The following is a 23,250-nucleotide window of genomic DNA, read 5'->3' as shown; positions in this document are numbered from 1 at the left end:
TTGTTTTAAGGATGAACATGTACAAGTATGTCATAGAGACCAGAAATAAAATTATTAACTTTAAATGAATGAACCAGACTTTGGGACAAAGGAACTAAACAGTGACTAAAAACAAAACCTATATATTTCCAAGAATCTCCCTTATTTGTGCTTATACTGTCCAATATTGTTATGATTATTACATTGTATTTTACTCTAGCCACGCTTTACAGCTGTAATTCTGCCATTTTCATTTAAGTTATTCTGTAATGTCATTCACAGAGGTCAAATTGTATGGCAGGGTGTTGCTATCGCTAGGATCTCTGTATACAGTACATAGGGACAGATATTAATTGTGCATTGGCTGCACTTGCTCCATCTTCAATCCCTGTTACTTCAGGTAGAAATTTTTTTTTTTCGCCTGGGAACTGTAAGCATTTCCCTTATACAGTCATTCTTCCATTTCCCACTGACATGTCTCTTGGTTCTGAGCTCCTTCCAATATTTGTGTTTGGTTGTGGGTGGGGATGGGTCACCAGTGAGGGGCTGAAGGAAGCTGAGCCAGCACCTGTTGACAAGATCTTTACCGGTTTTCTTTGCCTACAGGCAGTTGAGATAGAAGATCGGAGGATCCAGAGTTGTGTGCATTTCATGACTCTAAAGAAGCTTAATCGATTAGCCCACATCAGGTTGAAGAAAGGAAGAGATCAGACCCATGAGGTAGAAATTGAGAAGTTTAATCCTCCTTCTCCAACTCTTTCCCACATTCCCTTCTTAATCCCCTTTACCTCTTCCCTGTATTTACTTCTGTTCTGTCTGACCTGACTTGCCCCACTCACCTCTGACCTTGTCCTCCTTTCAGGCCAAGCAGAAAGTAGACGCCTATCACCTGCAGCTGCAGAACCTGTTGTATGAGGTGATGCACCTGCAGAAAGAGATCACCAAATGTCTGGAGTTTAAGTGAGTTTTGGAGAACACCCTTTGGCAAAATAGTGTGTTGCTAACTGCTTTTTCCTGCATAGCTCAGTGTGAGCTAGCCTCCTTAAAAAAAAATCAGATGGGCTTGGAGACTGCAGGATCTGGGACGAAGGTGAATAGATCACTTTGAGTGGGAGAATTGGAAGCAGTGTTTTCAGGCTGCACAAAAAAACCTCAGAAGCCTGTCTGACTTCTTTAAGTTTTGAGCTCTGCACCTGGTCAAAAGCAGTTTTTCTCTAGCAGGGGCCTTTACATTACCAGTTTGATTCCTGGGCACCTTGCATGGGAGCAACTCCCTTCCAGTCAAATCTTTTTAACCTTTTGGCCCAGTTTTTCCTTTCTAAAGTTGCAGCCATTCATTTTTGCAACTGGATTTTATTCTTTGGAAGCTGAACTTCTTGCCACTTCGCTGCCTTTGGGTGAACAAACTATAGTTTTTCAGTGTCCATCTTAAAATGTAATGCCTCTTAGCAAATCCAAGCTGAGAGATGAGTAGGAAGAAAGAAGTAGACAGACAAAGAGAAGGGAATGTATTCTTGCTTGGTAAGACCTTGTGCAGACTGAGAAGAGGCAGGTGTTTTGTTATTGTTGTTTGGTTTTTGGTTTGGTTTTGTTTTTGAGAGAGAATGAGAGAGAGGGGAGCCTGGGTGGCTTATTGGTTAAGCAGCTGCCTTCGGCTCAGGTCATGGTCCCAGGGTCCTGGGATCGAGCCCCGAGTTGGGCTCCCTGTTCAGCGGAGAGCCTGCTTCTCTGCCTACTTGTGCTCTCTCTCTCTCTCTCTCTCTCTCTTTCTGTCAAATAAATAAAATCTTAAAAAAAGAGAACACACATGAGTGGGGGCTGGGGGGAGGAGCAGAGGAAGAGGGAGAAGCAGACTCCCTGCTGAGCAAGGAGCCCGATGTGGAACTTGATTCCAGGACCTTGAGATCATGACCTGAGCTGAAGGCAGATGCTTAGCTGTTTGAGCCACCCAGGCCCCCGAGGCAGGTTTTATTTGTAGTAAACTTGGGATGAGAGGGGCATATCAGTCATTGAGTCTGGTGTATTTTTTATAATTATGCTGATTTTTGAGCGGTATCTTTATCTGCTTTACAAATTCATCCATGTCATAATAGTTAAATACTAATAGAGGTGAGATCTGTATCAGGTTTGTGCCTGAGTTAATAGTATTGTATCATTGTCAGTTTCCTGGTTTTGACAATGTACTATGTGTAGATACTATCATTGGAGGAACCCAGGGGAAGGATACACAGAGGAAATAAACTCTCAGTACTATTTTTGAAAGTTCCTGTGTATCTTAAACGACTTAAAAATAAAAAGGTATTAAAATTCCATCACTCAGATGAAAGCTGACAAATGCAGAATACAATAGAACCCTGGCCTGTGGAGAGGTGGGTGACCACCCTTGGCCCTGGTCGGACTTTTTGGATTCAAATTCCAGCTCTGCCACTCACTAGCTTGTGACCTTGGGCAAGCTCCTCGACTGTGGAAGTCTCCATCTCATTTGAGATATGGAGATAGAAATCCCCATTTGGTGAGTTATCGTGAGAAACAAGTGAGGTGAGGCTGGCTTAATACCTGGTAGCTGCTGTTATTACCATCATCTGTCCACAACTTGTGCACTCCTATGTTAACATGGGAAAAAGAATTGGGTTTCTTTTCTTCTGAGTTACTATATATTCAACAGATGAAGCCTCTAGATCATTATACTGGCTTTTCCCCATCCCATGCTCATGCAGTTAATATTTTGAAGTTCCGTGCAGACCCTTACTTTTTTTTCCCGTTTCCAATTCTTGGTTTCAACCTGGCAGCCTAGATCTAGACCGTAGTGTTTTTATTGACTCTTTCAGTTCTTACCTCTTTTGCTAAGCTTGGAGACATCTATAAATTTGAGACATCTGTAAATTTGAAAAGCATCCCTTCCAGGTCTTCAGCTAATTCATGGATAAAAAGGTTGGACACCATCGATAAGGATCCTATGGTATGTCACCAACTACCTCGCTTCAAAATGAAACAATTTACTAATGAGCATTTGCTGAGAAGACTGGATTCCAGGTTCCTGGGTAGTTGTAGAGCAGGGCTAAGTAAGCATACATGGAGGGAACTGTGGGCCCACTTAATCCACGGTTTGGGATCCTGAGAACAGCAACTTGACATCTAGTTTTTCCCTGCAGGTCAAAGCATGAAGAAATTGATTTGGTCAGTTTAGAGGAATTTTATAAGGAGGCTCCACCAGATATTAGCAAGGCTGAAGTCACCATGGGAGACCCCCACCAGCAAACCCTTGCACGTCTGGACTGGGAGCTGGAACAGCGGAAAAGGTTGTGTATCTTTCCTGACCTTGTTAACCTGTGCAGACACAGACCCTTAACTATGAGGACAGTGCTTTGTCATGCACGACCCACAATCATACAGCAAAGTTCTGGAACCAGTAGAATGGTTTAAGACCAAATCCCATTTTGTGATTAATTCACACTTGACCAACAGCATCATGGGTGGGGCTGGAATTGCTTATGGCTGTTAAAAGAAAATTGAAGTAACTTTTTCTTTAAAATTTTAACACCTGAGACCTAAATACCTTTTGTATTGTAAATTTAATTTTTTTCTTTTGCTTTTTCCTCTGCCTCTAAGACTGTCCCTGTGGTACTTTAAAGGTTTGCAGACATTATTTTAGAAGGTTCTGCATGGCATTCCTGTGTATAGACAAATTACAATTTACATAATCTTTCCTCTGTTGGATTGGACTTTTAGTTACCACTTTTTTGCTATCATATTTTATGCTTCAAAGAGCACCTTTACATATAAAAATTTCCCGTACTAATAAAGATCTTTTATTTATTAATTGTAAATAGAACATCTATATTGTGTAATTTAATCTAGGTTTTTTTAAGGGGATAGTGTATTTTTCATACTGAGTCTTTCATGGCTGCATCCTTTTCGTTATAGTGACTTTCTTCCCCATATTGGTACGTTTTCGTACCAATTCTAGGGCTTTTGGTTGACACATCTGCTCTGTTTTCCACTGGAGAAGCAGGTGTTTTTATTCCTTTTTTTTTTTTCCTGTTATAGAATGTATTCTTTGCCTTTGGTCCATGTTACAAATTTAATAAGCACTAAGTGTGGTGCTTATGGAATTGGTGTCAGGTTGTTAGCAGTTGGGGCTGGCCCATCACTCGCCTGTCCGGTACATGGCTTGCCTTGGCACAGGCTAAGCCATGAGTGTTGTATTCCTGTGGTCCAGAATCCATCACCACCCTGTCCCACTCAGGCCAGTCTGTGGGGCTCATTTGGGTACTATAGTTGCTAGGTCCACATGTTTGTGAAAGTTTTGGCTCTAGACCTTAGAGGTAAGAAAGGGAACAGGAAATGACACGGATATTCCCTAGTGGTTAATGAGCAGAACCTCTGGAGCCGGCAGGCATGGATTCAAAGCCCAGCTCTGTACTTGATTTTAGCTGGATGACCTTGGGCAAGTTACCTACCTCCTTAAGCCTTTGTTTCTTCCTTTGGGGAAAAGAAGAGTCCCTATCTTCCAGGATTTTTATAAGGATTAAATGCAATAATACTTATAAAGAGTTCTCCAAGTGCTTGACACATAGTAAGTAGGTAAACATTAGTTAATCATGACTACTGTCATTAGGTGGATTGTGACAGTCAGGTGTGTTGGGAGATCTCTGAGGAGCTTCGAGTGACAGTGGTTTCTCCTTTCCCAATAGGCTGGCAGAGAAGTACCGGGAGTGCCTGTCCAACAAGGAAAAGATCCTTAAGGAGATTGAGGTGAAGAAGGAGTACCTAAGCAGCCTCCAGCCTCGCCTCAATAGCATCATGCAGGTGAGACTCTCCCCCATATACTCCCCAACATTGGCCTTTTGCTTTGCCTTCAGCACCCAGTGAGACCTTGCTGACCTGAGGCCTCCAGCAGCCATGTATCCCTTTGGGTTTTCCCTAGTGGGTGTCAGAGCCCAGTGCAAGGATTGTCCTATTTGGCAGTCTCTACCCAGCCAGTACGGTAAGGTTGTGTCCTGGGTGGAAGAGATGCTGCCGTGTGGGCTCAGGAACATAGACACACATTTACCTGGGATGTTTTCTTTTTCTCCCAGAGCTTCTTCCAGGTAAAATACTTCTGCAAACTCTAGGTTTAATTTACTCCCAGAATGGTTTCCACCAGCCCCACAGCCTCTAGACATCTAAGCCTGCTTCTGTGGATGTCTGTTAGACTCCCTGACTGCACCTTGGGGGCAGATGTTCAGCAGATGTACTCTCTCTGAAGAGAACTTTTCTCATATTCGAAAGCTATTAGGTACCTTCAGAGGAAAAATTCCCACTTTACAATGTAATGTAAATGTAATGTATTTCTGTGTAGGTGACCTGATTTTTATTTGTGAGGCCAGATTTGCTCTAAATCCTTATAGTTCTGTTTTTTTTTTTAAGGTTTTGTTTTTTGTTTTTTTTTTTTAAGTAAACAACTATGCCCAACATGGGGCATGAACTCAAGACCCTGAGATCAAGAGTCATATGCTCTACCAACTGAGCCAACCAGGCACCCCTCTAAATTCTCATAGTTTTATGTAGTAGAGTAAATGGTTAATACGGAGGAACTTTGCAAAAGGACCCTAGAGAAATAAAAAAATTCCCTTTTCTAGGATTTGGCAAGATGTACATTTCCTCCCTTCAACTCTAGGCATAGAATTAGAATTGTTAACAAATAGTCTCAGTAGTACTTCATAATAGGACAGAAAGAAAACAAACTAAAAATTTGGGTTGTACTTAATTTTTCCTCTTTTTTTTTTTTTTTTAAAGATTTTGTTTATTTATCTGAGCAAGAGAGTGTGGGAAGACGAGCAGATGGGGAGAGACACCCAGGCTCTACTCCTAATGCAGAGCCCAATGCAGGGCTTGATCTCACGACCCTGAGATCATGACCTGAGCCCAAATCAAGAGTTGGATGCTTAATGGACTGAGCCACCCAGGCACGCCTTAATTTTTCCTATTAACTGCAGTCTCTCTAAACATGCCTAAGTAGGGTACAGGTTAACTAAATTCTTGTATGGCACAGCCTTACAGCTGTATTGGAAGTACAGAACATCATTACACTGATAAAATAATTGGACAGAATAAAGATTTATCATATAATTAAACAAAACAGTGCCCACTGTGGGACATAAAGTACTATTTCATTGTATACCTTTGTTTATAACGTATCCATATGAATATATACATTGTGAGTCCAGTGTATTCTTAAAAGAGTTACTATTCATACCAGATCTTTAACAATTACTTTGGGGTTTGGGGACTGGGAGGTTTGTTTGTTTTGTTTTTAAAGTAGTCTATGCCCAATGTGAGGCATTGACCCCGAGACCGAGAGTCACATATTCTACCAATTGAGCCAGTCAGGTGCCCCTGGGAGTTTTTGCTTTTATAAACTTGAATACAAGTTTGTTTTTTTTTTTTTTTTAAGTAGGCACCACACTCACCGTGGAGCCAGTGCAGGTCTTGAACTCATGACCCTGAGATCAAGAGTTGAATACTTAAATGACTGAGCCACCCAGGTGCCCCAAATACAACTTTTTTTTTTGTAAAGATTTTATTTATTTATTTATTCATGAAAGAGAGAGAGAGAGAGGCAGAGGGAGAAGCAGGCTCCCAAGGAGCAGGGAGCCCGACGCGGGACTCGATCCCAGGACCCTGGGATCATGACTTGAGCCAAAGGCAGATGCTTAACCATCTGAGCCACCCAGGCGCCCCTGAATACAACTTTTTAAAACTGCACGTATATTACACTTAAAAGAATAATGTTATGTATAGAAAAGCATACAGTTCATAAGTGTATAGGTCAGTGATTATTCACAAGTGAACACATCTCTGTAACTGGCACCCAAATCAAGAAAAAAAACAGTATTGACTTTTTTTTTTTTTTTTAAAGTTTTTATCTATTTATTTGACACAGAGAGAGCAAGCACAAGTAGGCAGAGCGGCAGGGAGAGGGAGAAGCAGACTCCCCGCTGAGCAGGGAGCCTGATGCGGGGCTTGATCCCAGGACCCTGGGATCATGACCTGAGCCGAAGACAGACATTTAACTGACTGACCCACCCAGGCGCCCCAGTATTGATTTTTTAGAAGCAATTTTATTTCCCCTTCCAGTCACTGTATCCTCCCACGCCCCTGTAACCATTATCTTGACTTCTAATATCATAGGTTAGTTTGGCCCATTTTTGAATCTACACAAATGGAATCATATACACATGAGTCTGGCTTCTTTTGCTCAACATTATGTTTGTGAGATTTGTCTATATTGTCGTGAACACCAGGAGTTCATTTATTTTCATTGATACTTAGTATTTGATTGTGGGTTCTTCTAGTTTGGGGCTAGTGAATAATGCTGCTATGGGCATTCTTTGTCCTTTGGTGCCTGTGTGTACATATTTCTGTTGAATATATTCCTAGGAATGATATATGCTAGGCATATATTTAGTTTTGGCACGTACTGAAACAGTTTTCTAAAGTGATTGCACTGATTTACAAAATTCCCCTAGCACCATATGAAAGTTCTTTTTTTTTTTAAGATTTTATTTATTTATTTGAGAGAGAGCATGAGAGGGGGGAGGGTCAGAGGGAGAAGCAGACTCCCTGCTGAGTAGGGAGCCCGATGCGGGACTCAGTCTCAGGACTCCAGGATCATGACCTGGGCCAAAGGCAGTCGCCTAACCAACTGAGCCACCCAGGCGCCCGCACCATATGAAAGTTCTAATTGCTGCCCATCTTCACCAACACTTGATAATTGTCAGTCTTCTTATTTTTAGCCATTCTGGAGGGCATTGCTTATGGTTTTAAATTCCTTTTCCCTGAGGACCAGTGATGTTGCACTACAGCCCCTCTTATATGCTTATTAGCTTTTGGATTACCTCATTTGTGAAAGGCCTGTTCAAGTCTTTTGCTTGTACTTCTTTATATTTTCTGAAGATGAATCTTTTGCAGATATTTTGTGACTTTCTTTTTCACTCTCATAATGGTATCTTTTAATGAGCAGATGTTCTTAATTTTTATATGATCTAATTATCAGTGTTTTCATTTATGGTTAGTGCTTTGGTGTCCTGTTTAAGAAATTTATCTCTGTTTCCAAAGTCATGGAGATATTCTCTTGTTTTCTTAATAGAAGCTCTATTGTTTGTCTTTCACATTTAGATTTCTAGGCTTCCTGGAAGGGAATTTTGTACCTAGTGTGAAGTAAGGGTCAGATTCATTTTTTTTTCCCGTTGGTATTCAGCTGGGTCATTTATTGAAAAGACCATTCTTTTCCCACTCTGCTGTGCCACTTTTGTCTTAAATGTCCGTGTAGGTTTGTGAATGGTCTATTTGTCTATCCAGGTACCAGTACCATACTGGCTTATTTACCGTAACTTTTTTTTTTTTTTTAAGATTTTATTTATTTATTTGACAGAGCAAGTGTGAGAGGGAGAGAGCACAGGAGGGGGGAGAGGCAGAGGGAGAGGGAGAAGCAGGCTCCTCGCTGAACAGGGAGCCCAGTGTGGGGCTCAATCCCAGGACCCCGGGATCATGATCTGAGCCGAAGGCAGACGCTTACACGACTGAGCCACCCAGGCACCCTGGTCCTTTGCATTTAACATAATAAGTTTTAGAATCAGCTAGTCGATTTTCACCTGCTGGGATTTAGACTTGGATTGCATTGAATCTGTAGATCGCTTTGGGATGAACTGATTTCAAGATATTATTGAGTTTTCCAGACCATTAACATGGTATATATCTCCATTCATTTAGATTTTTCATTTCTCAGACCTTTGTGTAGAGGCTTACATACTTTTCACTTATTTATTCTTAGGTAGTTGATGTTTTCTTGATGCTATTGGAAATGGCTCTTTTTATAAGTTCATTTTCTTACTGTTTGCTGCTTATATAAATTGATCTTTGTGTATTGACTTTTTGTCTACCTATTCTGTTACCTTATTATGTATTTTTAGTAAATAAAAAGATATTAGGGTAACTCAGCAGCCACCTCTTCATATGTGGACTGCCTAAAAAGAGAAAAGAAAAACCCTTCTTTTGTTGCATGCAGGCTTCCCTCCCCGTGCAAGAGTACCTGTTCATGCCGTTCGACCAGGCTCACAAGCAATATGAGACAGCTAGACACCTGCCACCTCCCCTCTATGTCCTCTTTGTTCAAGCCACTGCATATGGGCAGGCCTGTGGTGAGTATGGGGGGTGGGTGAGGAGGAGGGGCTGTGGGAGCAGCAGCCTTGGCCGTTTGAGTCATTTGGAAGCCCTGCCCGCCGAGGAAAGCACCCTGGTCCTGCCAGAAGCCCACAGGTGACAGATGCTGCCCCCCACCGCCGCACCACCCAGCATGGCTGCTTTGACCAGCTGGCCTGAGGCTAGACTAACCTGGTGGGCATTTCAGAATGGATGGCTTTGAATCTTTGATGAGCCTGGCTGGTCAGCTGTTGAGTGCAGTGCCCAGGCAGCCTGTCTGGGCTCCCAGACACTCACCTCATCAAGGCACGCTTGGCAGGTGGATCGGCACCTCTTGCTCCGCTTCAGAGAGAGGAGTTGGTCAACACAGGTCCCAGGCAGCTTTCCCAGGCTTTCACCAAGCCCAAACAAGCTGCATGTCATTATAGTGAATTACCAAGTGGGAAGATGTCTCTGCTTTAAGTTTAAGGGCAGCCCTTTACTTCACTAGGATTTTGAAAAGTTTTTGGAGACCCTAACCTTTGCCTTCCTGCAGCTTTTAGCCAGCACCTAAACTTTTCTTCTTCACCCCATCGCATCAGACAGATATGTATCGCACAGGTGCATGCCTCTCCTCCCAGCCATGGGCACCGACACATTACTGTCTCTCTTCTTGTGTTTTTCTGGTCCTTTGGTCCTCTCCCTCCCTTTTGTTCTCCTTCTTGTTTCCATCATCAGCTCATATGAAATCCTCCCAGCCCCCTAGACAGGGTGAGTAATTTTCTTTTCTTTTGTGTTTAAACCCATCCTGTTTCCTTTACCATTTTACTGTAGAATTTCAGGATTAAGTTACCCAAAAGAATAGTTTGGCATTTGCCAGTGGTTGGTGGGGGCATCCAGCTTGTTTGGGGTGAGGTATGTTCATTCGTGCAGGGCTGTCAGAGCAGTTGCCGGCCACCTGGGAGTATTATCTCAGTGGCCTGCCAGGTTGAGGAAGTTTGCTGTTCCTCCTTAGTACAGTCGGGCAAACCATTTCGGGCTCCTCTGACTATCTGTAATCTGTACACCCTTTTGAATGGAGCAAGAGGGGTGGTGGCCTGTTTTGACCTCTCTGCACAAAGGCAGGCCAGGTGTGACCCAGGGAAGTGTCAGTCCTGGTGCATGGACCGGCCCACTTATATTTGTGCTTGAGACACTGGGCTCAAGTTGAATAGACCTGGTCTTGAATCCTAGCTTAGCTACTCTGGCTATTGTATCTAACTTCTCTGAGCCTTAATTTTTTCATTTCACGGCTATAATGTATGGCTTTCAAAGCGTTGCTGCAAAAGTTAAACATTAATTTGAAAAAAATAATTTTATAATTATAAGCATCGGCTCATTTGGTCCTCACCACCCAACTGGGCAGCTACTCTTTGTCAAGATAGGATTTCACTGATGCAGAAAGTGGGGCTCAGAGCAGTGACATAACTTTCCAGATGTTTAGGAATTGGTGGGGCAGGGACTCAGATCTGGGACTAGACTACAGGGTCCGACCTATCCACTGTCCTGCCTCCCAGTTAAATGTGGTGGTGCCAGCCAGATGCTTAGTGTAGTACAGAATAGAGAGTAAGCACTCAGATGAGAGATGTCATTTCCATAATGTGGACAGTTATGTGTTCTGAATGAGAACCTTTAAGACAGTTGGCAGAAGAGTATTTTGTGGCTTTAGGCCCTGGGTTGGGATTGTGCGTTGGTATAAGCTTGAAGAGAGAGGCATTCACCATAGTCTCAGGTGATGCTTGTCCAGAAGGCTGCACTTTGGGTGGTTCTGAGTAAACAATGGAAAAAAGACTTAAGTTTCCTACCGTGTTCCTCTTCATCTGGAGAAAGAGCTTTTGTCCTCTCAGACCCCAGTCAGTAAGGACCTGCGACAAAGGCAGAAGAAATGCAGTCCCAGAGCTAGCCTGTTTGTATAGCTTAGCTCCTTCCCTCAGCAGCTGTCATACAAAGCTTTTTCTTGCTCACAGATAAGACCTTGTCTGTGGCAATTGAAGGCAGTGTGGACGAAGCCAAGGCTCTGTTTAAGCCTCCTGAAGACTCCCAAGGTAATGTAGTCAGGATCCTCCCCCCAGTCTCCCATAGTTGGTTCCAGGAGCACCAGGTCGCCACCCAAGGGCAGTGCTGGGCCTTTGGAAATTAGCTGTACTGGTTCTGAGTATCAGGGAGCTTGACTTTAATGTCCTAATGCTCAAGGTAGACAGGAAAAAGCACTGCTTGTGGATTTCAGCCCTGCCACTCACTAGCTTACTGATCCTGGGAAAGCTCTTTAACATTTCTGAGCTTCAGTTTACTCACTTGTCAAAATAGGATAGTAATGCCTCATGTAGAATTATCATGTGGATTAAGTGAGGTCATGCATGCAAAGTCCTTAGCATCATTCTGGGCACATAGTGACTGCTCAAATTGTATGAATTGCTGCTATTGTTGTTATTTATATTACTGTTACTGCTACCACTACCAGTGGAGGGGCTTGTGGTCCATAGGATGACATTAAAAAGCACTTTCAGAAGTGGGGAGGGAATTATGAGGCATTCCTCTTTTTATTTTCTTGCATTACCACGTTTTCTATACCAAATAAGCAGGAGCAAATTAGTTTATTATGTATTCTAAAACCTATTTACAAATGACACAGAGTCTTGGCCCCTTTATGCCCCATGGGTGGAGGCACGTTAGGGAACATTGGGAGCCCCCTCACCTCTAGATGACACTCCTTGTGGTTGCAGATGATGAGAGCGACTCGGATGCTGAGGAGGAACAGACCACGGTAAGAGCCGTTTCCTCTCATGAGTGTGCCACGCAGCTGCACCTGGGCCTGCTAGTTGGCAGGTGCTATTCTCCCTAGAAGCAGAAGAAAGAGGTTGGAAAGAAAGGGCTGCTGGGGGCCTGGCAGCTGGGATAGTTGAAGCAGCAGGTCCCAGGCAGCAGTCCCTGGCCTGTAGGGAGAAGGAAGGGGGAAATCGTGTGACCGGTGCTTATCTGCTTTGCTTTTCCTTCATCCAGAAACGCCGGCGACCCACACTGGGAGTTCAGTTGGATGACAAACGCAAGGAGATGCTGAAGAGGCACCCGCTGTCTGTCATGCTGGACCTGAAGTGCAAAGGTCTGGCTTCCCTTGTTCTGGGGGATCCCGTAGCTCCAGGTGCCCAAGGTCCAGCAAGCCAAAGTCCTGTTTGACCAAAAAAAGATTCTGGTTTCATATTTCTCTATTTTTCCTCATGGTTTGGCATGGAGTTGGTTTGATTTTTTTTTTTTCCCATCTAAGTCACAACTATAACAACAAAGCAACAAAACTAGACACATAGTGGATACTCGGTAAAATTACACCAATTTCTGAATTTGTTAAGTCAGATACACAGAACAAGTTGCAGGAGTATGCAAGTTTTGAGTAATAAGACCAACGTGCTTAATATAACAAATATAAGTAGAGGTTTGTATTCTGGAGAGAATACATGTTTTGAAACTGGTTTTGTATGGATAAAGAAGCATATGATAAAGCATTCTAGCAGTATAAGAGTTAACAATTACATGTAAGTTTCCCTCTCACCTGAGACTCCCAGACTCTTGTCCTTGGTCTTACCTCCAAGGACAACCATTGTGACAGATTTCTGATACATTTTCTACACCTGTGCATTTAGAAGCTTTTATACAAGTGTTTATTTATCCCCTTTTTACTTTTTACACAAATGGAAACATACTCTATACACTGATCCTCTCTTTACCTTTTTTTTAAATTTGTTATTTTGAGATAATTTTAGACTCAGAAGAGTTGCAGTAAATAGAGTTCTCATGCTCTTCATCCAGCTTCCCCTAATGTCAGCATTTAACCACAGTACAGTGATCCAAACCAATGTTAATTTTATTGGTATAATGTTATTAACTAAACTACAGAATTTATGTACATTTCCCTGGTTTTTCCACTAATGTCCTTTGTTCCAGGTTCCATTGCATTTAGTTGTTCTGCCCCTTAGTCTCTTCCAGGCAGTGATAGTTCCTCAGTCTTTGCTTGTCTTTCATGACCTTGACATCTTTGAAGACAAGGTTTATTATGTGGAAAGACTCAATTTGGGTTTGTCTGGTCCTTTCTCCTGACTAGACTGAGGTTATGGGTTTGGGGGAGGAATACCATAGACATGGTGTTCATTGTCACATCACATCAGGGGTAAATGGTGTCACTTGTCTTATCACCGATGATAGGAACCTGGATCCACTTGGTGATCACTTGATTGCTCCCTTTCCATATCGTATTTGTTAGAAGCAGCTAAGTCCAGGCCACACTCAAGAGGAGGGAAATGAAGCTCCCCCTCTCAGAGAGAGGAGTTGCAAGGAATCTGTAGATGTTCTTTTTTAACTCAATATAAAATTGACATTGAGTTCTTGTTTTTATCGTAAAAGCTCTTAAAAGCCCTGCTGACTTTCTGTTCCCTAACACTATAAACTCTTCTCTCATGTTCAAATTGTACATGGTCTTCGTTTCCTTCCCCCCTCAGATGACAGTGTGCTTCACCTGACTTTCTACTACCTCATGAACCTCAACATCATGACGGTAAAAGCCAAAGTGACGACTGCCACGGAGCTGATCACCCCCATCAGTGCAGGGTATTGGGCAGGCGCGGTGGAGAGTGGGGCGTGGGGGTGGGTGTGAGAAGAGCCTCAGTGTGGGCTGCTCTGGGTTCCTCACGCTCTAAGGAGGTGCATGGCTGTGTTGATTTCTGTTGTCATGTCCACGTGGCCTAGAAGTCCTGGCACATCACTGGTATTTAGGAAGCACTCACTGACTTTCGTTGGTCCTCTTACTACATAGCAGATGATAAAACGACTTCAATATATGGCAAATTGAGTGGGCGGGGCAGAGCACTAGCTTTTTATGAATAGTGGAAAGGCATGAATGGAGGAATGGAATTTGGCAGACATTATTAGGCTGACAAATTTAGGCCGCCCTCATCCTTTACTTTTTCTCTCCCAAGGTGCTGGGATTTCTGCTTCACAGCTCAGCTCAGTTCCAGGTTGTGAGAGGAGGTTTTAAGGAGGGTGAGCAGAAGTGCAGTAATAAAGGCCACAGGTGGGGCATCCCCAGGAAGCCCCTGACCCTGGCAGTCTCGTTCCACGGCTAGGAGTGGAAAGAAGGGAGGAGGACCCAAGAGAGCCTGGGGGTGAAATAGCCTCACTTACAAAAGCACTAGGCTGGCCTGGCACTCAAGCACAGTGAGTCGTCGTGTTGGCTGTACAAAGACCACTGAGGAAGGCATGGATCTGCTGCCTCGTGGGCTGGGGCTCTTCCCATGGCTGCCTGGTGGTGCGGTATCCCTGGGTTCTCTACCCTGCACTTACAGTCCACGCCCCCTTCAGGCTGCGGCTGTGGTCCTTGTACTTGAGAGTATTGTGTGGTTACCCTAGCGTACTCTGGATGAAATTGACCCTATTCTCACTTGGCCCCAGCAGAGGGAGCCCAGGCTTGCTTCTTCAGAGCATCCAGTTAACACTGCTCAGCCAGAGCTCTCTGGCAGTTGAGGCCATGGTGGAGCTCCCTGTCACCAGCATTCTGCCTGCTTGCCTCTCAATGCCATACCTCCTAAGAACAGGGCTGCCTGCTGGCCTCAGTGCACACTTAACTCCAGCTCCTCATGTGCAACGATGGGGACAGTGCTGCGGACTGGTTACCAGCTGGGCTCAGAACTCCAGCATGTCCCCAGTCTGCCACTTACAGCTGTGTGTGCACGTTGAGCCAATTTTCCTGGCCTCTGAGTCTGCCTCCTCACTCTGGTCATTAATTACAATCCCTTTCAAGGGTGTTTGTGAAGGACCAGGTCCAGTGCTTAGCATTGGTGAAGCACTTGATAGGTGACAGCTGTGTTTATCATCATGAATTTGCTCTTCACAATAACTTTACAAGGGGAGGAGACTGAGGCCTGTGTACCTCTGTACTGCATGACTGTCAATGATAGGTGGGCTATGGCCCCAGAAGGAGGAGGAGATACAAAAGGAAACCCCGCCCTGAAACCAGGATTATATCTTTATGGGCCTTCAGGTGGTGTCTAGCTCATCCCCCTGTTTTCTAGATGGCAAAACTGAGGTCCAAAGGGTATGTGGCCAGTTAAGGAAGCCCCAAGCCTTAGAGCTCCAGACTCCCAGCCCAATGGCGTTTGCTCAAGTACAGGCTGCTTTGGCTCCTGGGGATACACCAGCCTGATCTATGGTTCTATTTATTTATCTACGGAAACATAAGGATACTTTTTTTCCCCCAGTATAATTACAGTCTCACACTAATTTCTTAATACCATCCAGTATCCAGAGTTCAAATTACCTTGATTTTCTCATAAGTGTTTTTTGTTGTTTTGTTTTTATATTGGGTTTTGAATCTGGATCTCTATAAGGTCCAAATGTTGCAATTGGGTGAGGCTTCTCTCCAGCTTCTTTTCATCCGAATGTCCTGCCATCTGTTTATTTGTTGTGGGGAATGGGTTGTTTGTAGGTTTCCCCGGTCTGGATTTTGATGATTGCATCCCTGCAGCACAATTTAATGAGTTACTTTCTCTCTGTGTATTTCATGTAAATTAGATTTAGAGGCTTGATCAGATTCCATTTTGATTTTTTTGGCTGGGGGGACAGGGGAGCAAGATGACATCATAGATGTCAAGTACTTCCATCAGGAGGCATAGGAGTCTCTATTTTTGTGGCATTAGCAGCATTGACAACTGTTGCCAGGATCTATTTCATTAGGGAATTGATGTTCTTAATATAAACAATTTAAGATTTAACCAGCCTTGCTGAATATTCTTTAAGAAATTATTTTCCAGAATGATCTCCATTAGGGCAATTTGACTAATCAGTTTTTCATTAAGCCATTAAACTATTTTTAATTATTTTACACTTTACCAAATTTTTAATCCTTTATTATTTTTTTATAACAAAGATTTGACTAATTGAGTTGTTTTTTGTTTTGGTGTTGTGTTTTTTTGTTTTGTTTTGTCTTTTTGTCAGAGAGAGATAGAGCCCACAAGCAGGGGAAGCAGCAGGCAGAGGGAGAAGGAGAAGCAGGCTTCCCACTGAGCAAGGAGCCTGATGTGGGACTCAATCCCAGGACCCTGGGATCATGACCCAAGCAGAAAGCAAATGCTTAACCGACTGAGCCACCCAGGCATCCCAGTGTTTTTTTTGTTTATTTTTTTAAGCAGGCTCCACGCCTGGCATGGAGCCCATTGCAGGGCACTAACTCGCTACCCTGAGATCAAGACCTGAGCTGAGATCAGGAGTCGGATGCCCAACTGACTGAGCCACCCAGGAGCCCCTTGGTGTTGTAGTCTTATGACTATATATAATCTCTCCTTTTATGTCCCATTATTTTTAGCAAATTGAATTGTCCTGAACCACATATTACGGATGTAAGTTTTACCAAGAATTAGAAACCTTTATCATGCAGTTTTAGCTGTTCTGCTTTATTTTTGTTGATCATTCTCTTAGTAATAGTCACTAAATATTGGCCAAAAGACTGACAATTTTTTTAAAAGATGTATTTATTTATTTGAGAGGGGTCAGGGGCAGAGGGAGACCAAGCGAGAGAATGTCAAGCAGACTCCCTGCTGAGTGTAGAGCCCGATGTGGGGCTCAGTCTCATGACCTGAGACCATGACCTGAGTTGAAACCAAGAGTCAAGATGCTCAACGAACTGAGCCACCCAGGCACCCAGCAATTTTTTTTTTTTTAAGATTTTATTTATTTGAGAGAGAGAGCATGAGTAGGGGGAGGGACAGAGGGAGAGGGAGAAGCAGATACCCCGCAGAGCAGGGAGCCTGATGTGGGGCTCAATCCCAGGACCCCAAGATCATGACCTGAGCCGAAGCCAGACACTTAACCAACTGAGCCACCCAGGTGCCCCAAAAGACTGACAATTCTTATTTATTTCCCGGCCAGTTCTCCATGAAAGGCAGTGAAGGGGCAGAGACCTTGAGGAGGGCAGAGGGACTCTAGGAGAGACAGAGAACAGGGAAGAGTCAGAGGCTGTCACTGCCCCATTGCTAAGTTCTTGAAGGCGTGCTGGGGCTCTGAGCAGCAGGATTAGCCCATTCTGCCTGAGTTGCTCCTGATGCCGTACCTGGAAAGGTGAAGGAGAACCCTCCCCACTGGTTGAGGGAAAGAACGAACCTTGTCCTTTGCAATTAGATTACTCCATTATCTTTCTCCTCTCCCCTTCCATTCCTTCTCCACATGTCATGTTTAATTACAGGCTGTGCCCTAACCATTCCAGGTGGGTAGCAGTGGCGCTGTCTCTCTGCCTTATAGCCCTGGGTCACCTTGTCTCTGGTGCATGTGATAATGTCTTTTTCTGGGAACATAAAAGGGACCTTTCTCTGTGAGTAGCGTGAGATTTGGTCAAAATGAGAGAGACACACCATCAAAGCTGCACTCTTGTTCTTTTGGGGTAGAAAGGAATCTCTTCTGCTCTTATGAAAATTGTGATTGGGCGCCTGGGTGGCTCAGTTGGTTAAGCGACTGCCTTCGGCTCAGGTCATGATCCCGGAGTCCCAGGATCGAGTTCCACATCGGGCTCCCTGCTCAGCGGGGAGTCTGCTTCTCCCTCTGACCCTCCCCCCTCTCATGTGCTCTCTCTCTCTCTCTCTCTTTCATTCTCTCTCTCAAATAAATAAATAAAATCTTAAAAAAAAAAGAAAATTGTGATTATTTTATCTCCAGTGTCATAGGGCTTTGCTGCCTTGAGGTAAGGCCCTGGTCACCATATACCTCTTGAAGGGATAGGGTTTTCAAAAAATTTGGTGCTTAGAACTGCTACTGTCTTGGATCAGACAGTGCCAATCCCAGCTCCAGCACTTACTGGTAGTATGATCTAAGACAAGCCGTATCTTTCAGAGCTTTGAGTTTCTCCTCTGTAAAATGGAAACGGTTATACTCCCTCCCTCATAGGGTTGTAAGGATCCGGTGACCTCAAGTATAAAGGGTCTGGTCCACAGGAAGCATTCTAGAAATGGTAGCATGATCATCAGTGATAGGTGGCATTACCATCCTCAGATGACCAAGTCTGCCTTGAGGCAGGGAGTTGGCCAGCTTTCTCACTGCGGTCTTTTCCCTTTGCCAGTGACTTGCTGTCTCCTGACTCAGTCCTGAGCTGTTTGTATCCAGGGGACCACGGAAAGAAAACTCCAAATCCAGCCAATCAGTATCAGTTTGATAAAGTTGGGTGAGTCAGCAGTGTTTCCTCCTCTCCCAGCCTCTCTGCTTTGAAGTGTCTCCGGCAGCTCACACCCAGCATCGGAGACCTGTTAGGGCCAGAGACCTCTCAGTGGGGAGGGGAGACTCGGGGGGGCAGAAGGGAGTGTGGTATCAAGAGAAGGGAGTGCAGGGGCAAATGGAGGTCATGGAAGGGTGAGGAAGGGTGGAAGGGTCAAACTTGAAGGACACGATAACACGTGATACAATAACTTGGTTTATCATTTTAATTCTCTGAGAATTAAAAACTTTAAAAACATTTTTAAAAATTGGTAGGCTCGTGAAGAGATCAAGGGCACTGCCTTTGTATTGGGATTTGCTTATGAGTTTGGGGGGGCTGGGAAGAGAAAAGCAAACATGGGAGAGGTGAAGTTCACAGTAGGGAGATGATGAAGTTTAGAGGCTTTGTTGGCAGTCTGGCTGTGAGTGTGGCTGAACCTGCAGAACCAGCCCATTTGGGGCGGTGGGGAGGGGGGCGGATAGGAAAGGCTGTATCCTGGAACCACTGCAGAAAGGACTTATAAAATCATTTTACGCTGTGTTCTTTTCTGCAGCATCCTGACTTTGAGAGACTACGTACTTGACCTAGGTCACCCCTATTTGTGGGTACAAAAGCTGGGTGGCCTCCACTTCCCCAAAGAGCAGCCCCAGGTGTGTACACTGATCCATTCTCCTTGGCTGAGGATCTCTACTTCCTCATCTCCTGTACAGACTCCAGAAAGCCTTCTGATGGCCTTTGGGGGCTTTAAATTATCAGAACGCTTTCCCTCCAGGCTATGATCTGTCCTTCCTCCACTCAGGATACTAAAATGTCTGAGGCCTACAAGTGTTTAGGTACCTTTTGCCTTCTCCCTGAGCCTAATAGCTCTATTGATCAAAGTCACTTGGGTCCTTGCTCTGGGTGCAGCATGGCTCCAGGCCCTGCCACCCCTCAGTTTTATGTACAAAGATGACAAAAATGAGGTGTCAGCAGAACCCCAGGGGATCTGGCATCTTAGCAGAAGCCTTTCTCAGGAGCTGGCCAGCCTCTCAAGAACCCAGTGGCTTATATTGTTCCTGCTGGAACTCAGCATCAGGCCTGTCATGGCCGGCAAACTCTGCCATTTCCATAAGATACCCATTCCAGGGTGTGGGTAGTCCCAGCTGCCATAGGCACTCAGGGCATAGGAGAGAGGAAGTGCCTGGAGGAAGGGACGGAGCACTCAGGTGTGCTGCTCACTGTCGTCCACAGCACACGGTGATTGCTGACCACTCGCTGAGCGCCAGCCACATGGAGACCACCATGAAACTGCTGAAGACCAGGGTGCAGTCCCGCCTGGCCCTTCATAAACAGTTTGCATCCCTGGGTAAGCTCGTGTTAGGACTGTGGCTTAAGGGCCACTTGGACAACAGAGACAAAGATGACTTATCCTTCCCTCAGATTTCTTAAATCCTGATGACACATCAAAGAGGACTTGGTTCCTGGCTCTTGCTGAGCACAGGTGTTGGCAGGGCCACTGGGGAGAGCTACAAGCCCTTCCAGGCAGAGATCTGGAGCTCCCCTCAGGGCCATCAGGGTTGTCCTACCTCACAAAAGAGGCCCAAAGCCTTCTGGGTGGTCCAAGTTAGTGGACTGCTCAGGAACAGCTTATTCTAGGTTAGCGCATGTCAGCCTTTGGTGTCCATTCTACAGATATTTAGTAGAAGCCCGGAACATGCTTTGTAGAGCTTATATTTAGCTTATTTGAGTACAGCTGTTCAGGGATCCACCACCTCATCCCTCCCCTGAGACCTACTGAGCTACCATCCTCCATGGTGAGGTTGAACCCCAGTGTTTTTCATAAGTTCCCAGGTGATTCTGATGAGCCATTGACCATGGGGTGGCCCATTGGGTGTTTCTCTTCATTCAGTAAATACTTGTCAAGGGTTTACCATGCATAAGGCAATTGTGGGGTAGTGAGAGTTAAGATCTTTCTGATCTAAAATAGTCGCTGTCAGGAAAGGCATTGGGTTTCTGGGACCCATCTAGAGACCGTTCCCCTTTGGGGCAGTTCTTGCATCCCATGTGAACCCAGATGTCTCCAGGACAGCATTGCTATTGGGCTTGCTCCCCAACAGCATTGCTCAACCTGTTTTGTCCCAAGGTTGGATGATTGTCATCCAACACGTTTACTGTGTTGGCATATTTGTGGAATGAAGCGCCAGCAAGATTTTGCCCAGGAGCAGTTCTCTAGCTCTCCTCCCTTAGAGAAACTGACAGAGAACACTTCAGTCATTTCCTCCATCAAGGTCAGCTATGCAAACAGCCCTCTTGGCTATTTGATCTAATTAACAGTCATTGCTGCAGAGGCACTATCACTGGTTCTGGCTGCCAGGGGGCTTTTGTTTTGCTGGCTGTCATTTGCATTAAAGATAAAGCACCGTGAAAGCTGGTGCTAGGTCTGGCCACAAGCACATAGCACCCGGGGAAGGTCAGATTGGTGTGCCTGCATTCCTAGCACGTGTTGACCAGGGCAGCTACGGAATGCCTCCTGTACCTGGACAGCTGGTAGGGCCATCTGAGCCCTCCAGATACTGGTTACCCAGTGTGGCACCTGATTGCTACCCGTATACCACGTATCTTGCTCTCTTTTAGAACATGGCATTGTACCAGTTACCAGTGATTGCCAGTGCCTCTTCCCTGCAAAGGTTGTCTCCCGCCTGGTGAAGTGGGTGACAATTGCCCATGAGGATTACATGGTAAGTGGAGGAGTGACAGGTCACCCTTGCCGTCCCAAAGACCCATATCACCCTTTAGCTCCTGCCCTTCCAGCAGGGGATTTGACTGGAGAATCCAGGAGTTCACTCCTCTGTGGGGACTTCTAGGAGCTGCATTTCACCAAGGACATTGTGGAGGCGGGACTGGCTGAGGACACCAATCTCTACTACATGGCACTTGTGGAAAGGGGCACAGGTAATTGCTGTTCTGATCATGGTGGTAGGCAAGGGGAGCCAGTAAGAATAAAACATTCCTGGATGCCTGGGTGGCTCAGTCAGTTAAGCATCTGCCTTTGGCTCAGGTCATGATCCCAGGCTCCTGGGATTGAGTCCCACATGGGGCTCCTTGCTCAGCGGGGAGCCTGCTTCTCCCTCTCCCTCTGCCTGCCGCTCCCCCTGCTTGTGCTCTCTCTCTCTCTCCCTCTGACAAATAAAATCTTAAAAAAAAAAAAAAAAGGAATAAAACATTCCCGAGGGTTGTCCAAAGAAAGCAAAAGATCCTAGAATCCTGCTGGGGTGACTTAGCAAATAGTAATGATTGTAAGAACCACCGTTCAGTGAGGACTTGTTCTGTAACACAGCTGCATACATGTTTTATCTCATTTAATCCTCATGACAGTGCGTGCTGGGAGTGGTAATACAGGTATCCCCGTTTTCCTGAAGCTTGCATTCTACCACTTTGCTTTTAAAAAAAACCTACATTAATATCTGTTTTTGCTAACCAAAAGAAAGGAGGATTTTCACTTTTGCAAAAAAAGTCATCACTAATGTAGGTCTTTTGTAAAAGTAAATGGCATTAATGTTCAGAATGTGGGGGATGCCCCTTGTTTTATACCCGTTTGGCTTATGAAAGGTTTCATAGCAACGCTCTACTTTTGGATAAAAGGGGAAACCTGTATTTCCATTTTATTTTATTTTTTTTAAACTTTTTTATTGTTATGTTAATCGCCATACATTACATCATTAGTTCTTGATGTAGTGTTCCGTGATTCGTTGTTTGTGCATAACACCCAGTGCTCCCCGCAGAACGTGCCCTCCTTAATACCCATCCCCAGGCTAACCCATCCCCCCACCCCCCTCTCCTCTAGAACCCTCAGTTTGTTTTTCAGAGTCCATCGTCTCTCGTGGCTCGTCTCCCCCTCCGACTTACTCCTCTTCATTCTTGTATTCCCATTTTATAGGTGAGCACATTGAGGCTTAGTCACAAGTGCAGCCTGACCTCTTAGCCCTTTGCTTTATCATTTTATCATTCTCTAAAAGCAGATACCTGTTCTTCCTCCTCTTCACAAAAGGGCTGACTTGTTCTCAGGTTGTGAAGTGCAGGGTGGCAGGACCTTCCTCCCCATCTGTTCCTGTACTCACTTTGGAGGCATCAAAAACTATGATTTCTCACAGCTGTTCTGGCGTCTAATTTGCCGAGGCTTCCTGTGGAGCCAACCAGGTGCTGCCTATGGAGCTGTTTTCTGGCTCCTGCCTCGGCAAGCCTGGCACTGCCCACAGGATCTGGCCCCTGGGGCTTGGTGCTATGGCTGCAGAGCTGAGGGATTGTCTGTGATTCTAAGACACTGCGAGAAATATTAGGAAAGGGTGCACTCTCTGATGTTAGAGTTTCTCTGTCCTGTGGTTTCTTCCCTTCTTTTTTTCTTTGGTTTTAAAATACTCTGAGGAAATTAACTGTTTTAGATATAGTTGAGGTTCCCTGAGGCCATTCTCTCCCTCAGGATAGGTGACTGCTATTTGGAATTTGTATATTTGTTTCCCATCCTTTTCCCTTTAAAAAATGTTTTTACCTTGTCCCTACATAACATAGAATACTGTTTTGAAAGGGCACGAAATATGTAGTCCGAGAAATTTATAAAGCCCCAAGTGTGGGAAGTCACTGGAAGACATCATTCTGCTTCTTGGTTGAGGAAATTAAAGCTCGTAAAGATAGTAAGTGTTCTAGATCCATCGGAGCGAATGTAATAAATAAAATTTTCATTAAGATGCATTGTAAAATTTGAAAATTTAAGAGTGAAATTTAAATGAATAAGTGGGCAGCAATTCCAAAAAATATAAGTCATTTTACAACATGGATTAAAAAAATTGGTGAATAGAGATAAATGCAGGAATATA

The 23,250-nt window shown here is 44.6% G+C and overlaps 1 protein-coding gene across 10 annotated transcripts in view; it reads left to right on the top strand.

Annotated features, from left to right (window-relative positions):
• The window catches only part of THOC5 (THO complex subunit 5), a 42,147-nt gene that overhangs the window by 5,316 nt on the left and 13,581 nt on the right, over positions 1-23,250 (top strand). For 9 of the 10 annotated variants that reach the window (XR_003205456.2, XR_012376436.1, XM_025858094.2 and 6 more), the window contains 15 exons: positions 586-699; positions 842-939; positions 3,132-3,278; positions 4,674-4,788; positions 9,029-9,161; positions 9,880-9,912; positions 11,148-11,225; positions 11,904-11,944; positions 12,181-12,280; positions 13,668-13,776; positions 18,269-18,370; positions 18,954-19,050; positions 19,631-19,745; positions 21,014-21,117; positions 21,244-21,331. Coding sequence is in view for 8 of the 10 variants with exons in the window: in XM_025858094.2 (XP_025713879.1) it covers positions 586-699; positions 842-939; positions 3,132-3,278; positions 4,674-4,788; positions 9,029-9,161; positions 9,880-9,912; positions 11,148-11,225; positions 11,904-11,944; positions 12,181-12,280; positions 13,668-13,776; positions 18,269-18,370; positions 18,954-19,050; positions 19,631-19,745; positions 21,014-21,117; positions 21,244-21,331 (1,474 nt within the window). In the remaining 2 variants the exon portion in view is untranslated. The remainder of the gene's footprint in view (positions 1-585; positions 700-841; positions 940-3,131; positions 3,279-4,673; positions 4,789-9,028; positions 9,162-9,879; positions 9,913-11,147; positions 11,226-11,903; positions 11,945-12,180; positions 12,281-13,667; positions 13,777-18,268; positions 18,371-18,953; positions 19,051-19,630; positions 19,746-21,013; positions 21,118-21,243; positions 21,332-23,250) is intronic. The other variant, XM_025858100.2, reaches the window with a different exon arrangement.

The sequence above is a fragment of the Callorhinus ursinus genome, unplaced genomic scaffold (genome assembly GCF_003265705.2).
Source record: "Callorhinus ursinus isolate GAN/ISIS: 27379988/994484 unplaced genomic scaffold, GSC_fseal_2.0 scaffold72, whole genome shotgun sequence".
NCBI classification, from domain to species: Eukaryota; Metazoa; Chordata; class Mammalia; order Carnivora; family Otariidae; genus Callorhinus; species Callorhinus ursinus.
Note: the sequence above shows the minus strand (reverse complement) of the source record. Positions and strands in the feature narration are given on the sequence as shown.